Source organism: Ambystoma mexicanum, chromosome 2q, assembly GCF_040938575.1.
Source record: "Ambystoma mexicanum isolate Mex_15411 chromosome 2q, UKY_AmexF1_1, whole genome shotgun sequence".
Lineage (NCBI taxonomy): Eukaryota > Metazoa > Chordata > Amphibia > Caudata > Ambystomatidae > Ambystoma > Ambystoma mexicanum.
The window spans coordinates 1,395,839,641-1,395,846,622 of record NC_090924.1 but is presented as its reverse complement, the minus strand read 5'-3'; the positions used below and the strand labels follow the sequence as shown (position 1 = coordinate 1,395,846,622).

Sequence of the window (6,982 nt, the reverse complement as noted above, 5' to 3'; positions counted from 1 at the left end):
AACTCTTCAGGAGCACCCGAAATGGTGGAGGTGTGACTGGAGTGGTCCATATTTCAGGACGTAGAAAAGGACCAGTCCAGCAAATAAGAGGCACCCAGAACAGGTGTGAGTCATTGATGCAATCCTGGGGTGAGGGGAACAAGTGGGGGTTGACAGTGTCGAAGGCAATAGAGCAGTTCAAGAGGATGAGAATCCAGGATAGTTTGGAATGATGGGCTGGAGAAGTAGTGAGTGCCTTATATCAAAAGTGATATGTTTGAATACCATGCACTGGAGGATTATGGAGTAATGGGGGACAGACATAGACTGATAGCTGGCAGGTCTACCACAGGTAACACAGGTGTTTTGAGGATGGGTGGGATGGTAGCAGTTTCCAGAAGACAGTGGACATTTCAGTTGTGATAGAGAGGTTGAAGTCATGGGAGAGGTAGGTCCCGGGCAGGACATGGAGGGGATGCAGGGTGCTGACTGGGGAGCAAGGGTACAGAAGCGGAGTGTGATGTTAGGGTCAGTGTAGTGTGAGGATGTAGGCAGTGTAAAGAATGGTAAGGTTGTCAGAGGAGGTCAACGTGCTATTAGAACCATTTAACAGTGTACACGAGGGTGCAGAAGTTAGCAGTGATGGCAGTCGGTGCCAGATATATTGTGAGGTTTGCGCGGAGAAGATCGAGGCATCATCTTTAAGAGGGTGCCAGGAGGTACAGAGATATAGCAAGATGGGGAGAAGGTGGAGCTGAGAATATACTAGTGGAAGCTCAAAGGGGTTGTCATTATAAGCGCTCTGTTGCTTCTCGAAGCTAGGTCCACACTCAATAAATACCATAATAATAATAATAATAATAATAATAATAATAATAACAATAGGTGGGGGCATGGCGTGGCTGATAAATAAACACAGGAGCGTGGAGACGAGTGCAGATTGAAAGATCATATAAGGAGGAAATGAGTCAATAAGCGTGTTGGCCATGGGATGCCCAGTTGGAGGTGGAAGCCTTTGGGCGTCAATGATGTGTCAATTTCCCTCAAGGATGAGTGACTGAGAACTGTATGATCCTTGCTGGGCAACAACCTGGGAACGATTTCCAACTTGTCTTCTGAACACTGCACCAAACCCTGGATTCCATGTTCTAGGTTGACTGATTAAAAGCCGTTGTCTCTGCATGCTGAGTCCCACATGGTCTAGTCCTCTGCACTGTCGCCAGGGCAACGATGCCCCATTGTGTTTCTATTTGTAACGCCAGACCCCCTTCTGTGTTTCCCTGCAGATAGTAACTTCATCCTCGCCAACGCTCAGGTGGCGAAGGGATTCCCTATAGTGTACTGTTCCGATGGATTCTGCGAGCTGGCGGGCTTCGCGCGCACTGAAGTCATGCAGAAGAGCTGCAGCTGCAAGTTTCTCTTCGGGGCCGAGACCAACGAGCAGATGACGCTGGAGATCGAGATGTCCCTGGAGGACAAGAGCGAGTTCAAAGGGGAAATCATGTTCTACAAGAAGAATGGTGAGTGGGCAGCTTGACCCTACTGGGTCCTCGTGAACACCAGGTGTCTCTCCGATCACCAGGTTCCTCCATGTATATTGATCCAACCTTAAGGACAACTTTATAGAAAGGCATCTGAGACTGCGAATGGTTCTCAGTATGTTCTGTCTAAGGTCATTCCTGTGTTATGTATGGATTATTTATTTATTTGCATACGTATTTGCAAGTCTTGTAAAGATCAGGATGTAGCCCTCTAGTTCCTTCAGTCACTTTTCTTGGCCATCGGTTGTGGGACATGGCGACATGTGCGTTGGTTGTGACTTACGATATCGAGGCATGTGACATTTTCCCGAGACGTGTTTCGACCAACATGTTTTTCATGACCACTTTACACAACTGTGATGAGGCACATATGGGGGTGACAATTGGCCTGTAACACATATTATTAGCCTTGAAAATGACCTGCATGGTCGAAACACGTGTCAGCAAATCTCCATTAACACCTATCAATGTTTCAATGACTAAGATTCCACAAGCCTTTTTTGAGAGAACCCTCTCTTGACATTAACACAGTGTTTAGTGCGAATGTGACAGTCATCGAAACCGCAGCTCATATCCCAAACCAGGGGCAGTAACACGCTGCAGGGCACCAGACCTACCGGTATTACCCAAATTGCCCATTTACAATTGGCCTTTTGTCCTAATTGACCTAATAATAGTGGTCGTAATTGACCTTCTGCACAATTGACCTTTACCTTTGTTTTCCTTTTTATATATATGTGTGGGGTGGGTTTGGGGTAATAAATAATATAATGGGGTTGGGTGGGGGGGCTGCAGGGGATTTGGATTGAGTGGGTGGTTGTGGGGGGTTTCCTCCCGTATATACATCCTAATTGACCTTCATTTCACAAGCAATTGTGCAGAAGGTCAATTCCCCCGCGATCAATTGTGAAAAGGTCAATTAGTATACATCCAACATACTGACTTGGCAGTGCGGCAGTACTGGTGTCCCTGCTACCAGTATGAACAACGTTGGTGGTGCTTTCAAAGGTTCACTCCCTTTTGGGGGCTCACGTGAAGCCTTTGAATACGCTATCATGGAGTAGCGCTCATCCATTTTTTAATTAAAGTATTTAATTGTTTTTCAAACACTGATTTCCATTCGTATTATATACGCCTGGGCAAAGGAGCTGATTTCCTGCCCAAATGGAGCCCCCGTGTAGTGAAATTGACACAGGTTCAACAACGTGCGGTATCCGGCCTCGAACCCCTGCAGCCAGAGCATTCAGCAGATTACCACGTGACAGTATTCCATACCTCCCTCAGTCTGCGTTAGGCAGCTCCCGTCAGGCAGGCAGCCCACCTCAACTCACTTGTAGTTGGGGGTAACCTCCTCCATCCCCTAAAGATGAGCTCAGCAGGTCAGGAGAGATGGGGTGCTCTGAAGACATTTCGTGGCAGATTAGGATCCGGGAATAAGACATGGTGCTGGTCTCCTGCATCTGAGAAGTGAAACAGAGCGTGGATGCGTGACCTGGCACGTTGCTGAAACGCACGTTTGCTGTTTTCTGAATCACTTCTTTCCTCTTGAAGAGTTAAAGTGACTTATTTTTCTCTTTATAAAAGAAATATGCATGGTTTAAAAATGATGTTCCCTGTATTCGGTTAGAGAGCGCTGTGTACAGCTAACAGGCAGTGGCGTGCCCAGACTCCTTTGACTGGGGTGGCCCACATGGGGCACTGACGTATGCAGGTGTGGCATGAAGTACAAGCGCACACACACATAATGATAGTAGTTTAGGATAATGGGGTGGCCCCTGGGCTGGCCAATCAGATTCCAGGGGTAGCACGTGACACCGCAGGCTACTCCCTGGACACGCCTCTGCTAACAGGACTACTATAAGCCTACACATTAGCCAAACCTTTTGTGCGCACAGCATTACTGGGCAAGTTATGCCAACCCACATATAGAAGGACTGGTGCAGAAGCTGGCATTAGCAGTGCAGTTAAGGGAAGGTGACAAAGTGCCCCGTCTGGTTTTGCAGATGTCTAGTGGGGTGACGAAGCGATCCGGGTATCCCTCTGAGCGACTGGATGGTGGGCCTGGAGCAGGATGGGTACAATCCTCAGGTCGCCCTCACTTGGACCCCATTGAACCCCCTGACAGGGAGACCAGAGTCCCTTAACCTGACGTCATCATGAGAACAAGAGGGGAAGTTTGCAGGTGGACAGAGAAATTACTATTTGAACTCATGGATGATCTTAGTGGGGCGGTGGTCAATAGGATGACATCATCAGCTTCTATGGTCGGCGAAATATCTGCCTTCCCCTAACACGGCTGCCATATCCCCATTAAGGACAGGCAACCAACTAGAAACTTCAGTCACTTTTTACTAAGACCTATGTAGAAATTTTACTTGTTTTCTAAAGAATTTGAGTATTTATAAATGTAAGGTTTAAAGATATAAACCACATGCATTTTAATTAAAAAATAAATAAATACTAAGACCTATTCACCCCAAATTCAAAGAAAGCTTAAATAGAAACCTTAGCCCTGGGTCACAGGACATCATGGGAAATACTGAGACCGATAACAGTTATCATTTGGTTTGTATGTAGCCCTCTGGGCATTAACAATGTTGTGGTGCCCCTGGACGCATGGAACACATGGATGGAGAATGTGAGGGCTTTGGTGCTTTCTCAACTTTACGGCACAACGTAAGGGCTGCGACAATGACAGGACCCTCAGTAGTAGGTCTGAGGTCAACATGTCAAATGCTGACAAGAGCCGGGCTATTACACTCCACTACACTACTCTCCTCACTCCACAGCTCTGCCTTTCTGCCTCCTCTCAAATCTTCTCTTGCTATATAATGACCCAGCATCCAACAAAAACTCATATCATGGACGGCTCGGGGTAGGGCAGGGGTGGAGGGGGGCCGTACAGGAACCTGAATGGGGAAATCCAAGAAGGAGAAATTCAAATATTGAACAAGGGCAAGATGTGTAATACAATTGCCACAGCTTTATGAGTGGTCGTTCTCATGACAAAGCCGCCTCCACCTGATAGTCAACATTCAGTTGTGCATAGACATATATATATACATACATGTCTATGTCTACATCTTATTTTAGCCAAGGTGCCTTCTACCTGACACATATGTCTAGTTTCTTTCGGGCAGGGTCCATGCCACTTCTCGATTCCTTTATCTCCTCCACTCCCGGGGGCTTCTCTCCTATATTAATTCCCCTCTCTTTTCTGTATTGCTCTATTGGACAAGTCCACATCTCTGTAATGAGTTCCTTCTTCGCAAATAAAATTGTGGGGATCATCCAGGAAATTCACCTTGAATCCACCTCACTCACGTTGAATGCCTCTGATCATATTTCCACTCCGGTCCGAACTGCAGATACGGTTTTCTTAACCTTGACCCCTTTTGTGGCAGTTAGTTTAACCTCCAGCATTCTCGGCGAGTCAAAGAGCTTATTGTGCGACCATCGCTGATGAGCAATCCTTTTGATATCTACAATCAGTGAAGGGCTCAGGCCTATATCCCTTTAAAGAGGCTGCACCCACCCCTCTGAGCAGAAACCATCTCTGGATTCCAAGGATCCAGGAAATGTTCAAACCATATCCAACCAGTCATACCTAGCTAGGATTCTGGAATCTGTGGTGATTACCCAATCCCAGTAATCTCTCAAGCAATAGTTTCTAGGAGCCGCTTAAGGCTGGTTTAGATCCAGGTAGCAGGATGGAGTTGGTCCTGAGTTCTGCTTTGGGTGACCTTTGATCTAATTCTGACAATGCGAGAGTGGCGACCCTGGTCAAGCCAGACTTTTGAGGGGCCATCAACACTTTCAGCCACTCTGTCTTGATTTGATTTGTTTTGATGGATTTATAACGCGCTACAACAGACTTACCTGCATTCTAACGCAGATGATGTCTAGAGGGACGAAAACCCTCGATACGTTCCTTAGATGGCTAGCAATCCAAGCTGGATATCCTTGTAAAATAAGATTAGGGGAACACATGCTTCTTCAAGGCTTACTGGAAAAGTGAAAAGGAGGGAATACTTTGAACTTTTAGAGGCCGCAGGTTCCATCGTCAGGGTCCAAAGATCGAAAAGCACCTGTCGCCCCTGTAAACAAATCCAGATGGCGGAATCACTAAACAATATTTATCGGAGGATTTTAAGAGGGGGCGTGGCTCATAGCAAACCACTTTAGATGATAAGTAGCATGGCACAAATTTGTTTGGGCATTTAAATACTAGGGAGAGGGTTTTAAAATCGACCCACTGCCTGACGGAAGGTGAGTAGTGTCATCTACGCAATGGAGAGATAGACGCAGTCTTTGGTGGGTTCACTATCAGGTGGATAGCAGCATTCCGTGCCCTCCGAAACTGGTTAATTTGTCTGTAAGGTTGCCATTCCACTCCGATTTGGAGTTAACCAGTGCTCGTACCACAATTACTTAATCTTTCTGGGGACAAAGGGAAGGGCATGTCTTAAACAAATGGAGTGAAACAAAATGCTGACTTTAGCTCCATCTGCCAAAAGGTGTTTCGGTATGAACAAAATCAGCTATGTTTTATTGGGCTTCAGTTGGAGCTTGTTGGAGGCCATATGGCAGCCCACTTCTTCAAGGTATTGCACCATGTTATGCTGGGGCTCTACTGTCTTACATAGAGCTTGGTACCATCTGCATAAGAGTAATAACCCAGGTTAAATTTCCTGGAAAAGGACATTCATGGCTGCAAATATATATGTTAAACCGCAGAGGTGACAAGGTGGATCCCCGCCGCACTAAATCAGATAGGTGGCAACTTAGATTAACTCGCTGATAACGGTCAGACACAAATTATCTGATCCAATTTAGGGCATGGTCAGAGACTCCACCCAAAGTCTAAACAGCAGGATCCTATGATCCACAGTGTCAAAAGCCACCAAAAGATTGAGCATAACCCACAGGGTTAAATCCCCTCATCAGTAATTTTTGGGATGTCATCCTCGACCGCCACTAAGGGCGAGATCCTGATTGGAAGGCATCGAGCAGTGATAGCTGTTCCACATGTTTTTGCAGCTGATCAGTAACTACTTTCTCCAAGATATTGTCAGCCCATGGGAGGCCTCCAACAGGTCGATAGTTCTGGTGATCAGTAGCGTCCAGGTGTTTCTCAATTGGGAGACTTAAGTGTCAGGCCACGCATTCAACTGTTATGCATGTTTCCTGCCTAATCGCTACCAAGGGTTCAGTTTGCTTCATACACTTCCAGATCCACATTAGTAAAATGTGGTGTGCCCCCGGGGTCGGCTCTTTTCCCCACTTTTTTTATGTACATATTTTATCATTAGCTCTGACCATCCACACCTTTCCCTGAAGATTCTTCAACTACACCAATGACAACCAGATTCTTCTAGAGAACTCTCCGTGGGTTTAGTCACAACCAAGTTTTAAAATATCAGGGTGTCCTTGCATAGCTGGATGAGAAATAACTTTCCTAA

General features: G+C 46.2%; 1 protein-coding gene across 2 annotated transcripts in view; it reads left to right on the top strand.

Annotated features, from left to right (window-relative positions):
* Window positions 1-6,982, top strand: part of KCNH8 (potassium voltage-gated channel subfamily H member 8) — a 1,879,819-nt gene that overhangs the window by 692,988 nt on the left and 1,179,849 nt on the right. For both annotated transcript variants that reach the window (XM_069648885.1, XM_069648884.1), the window contains exon 2: window positions 1,266-1,499. In XM_069648885.1, the coding sequence (XP_069504986.1) occupies window positions 1,266-1,499 (234 nt within the window). The remainder of the gene's footprint in view (window positions 1-1,265; window positions 1,500-6,982) is intronic.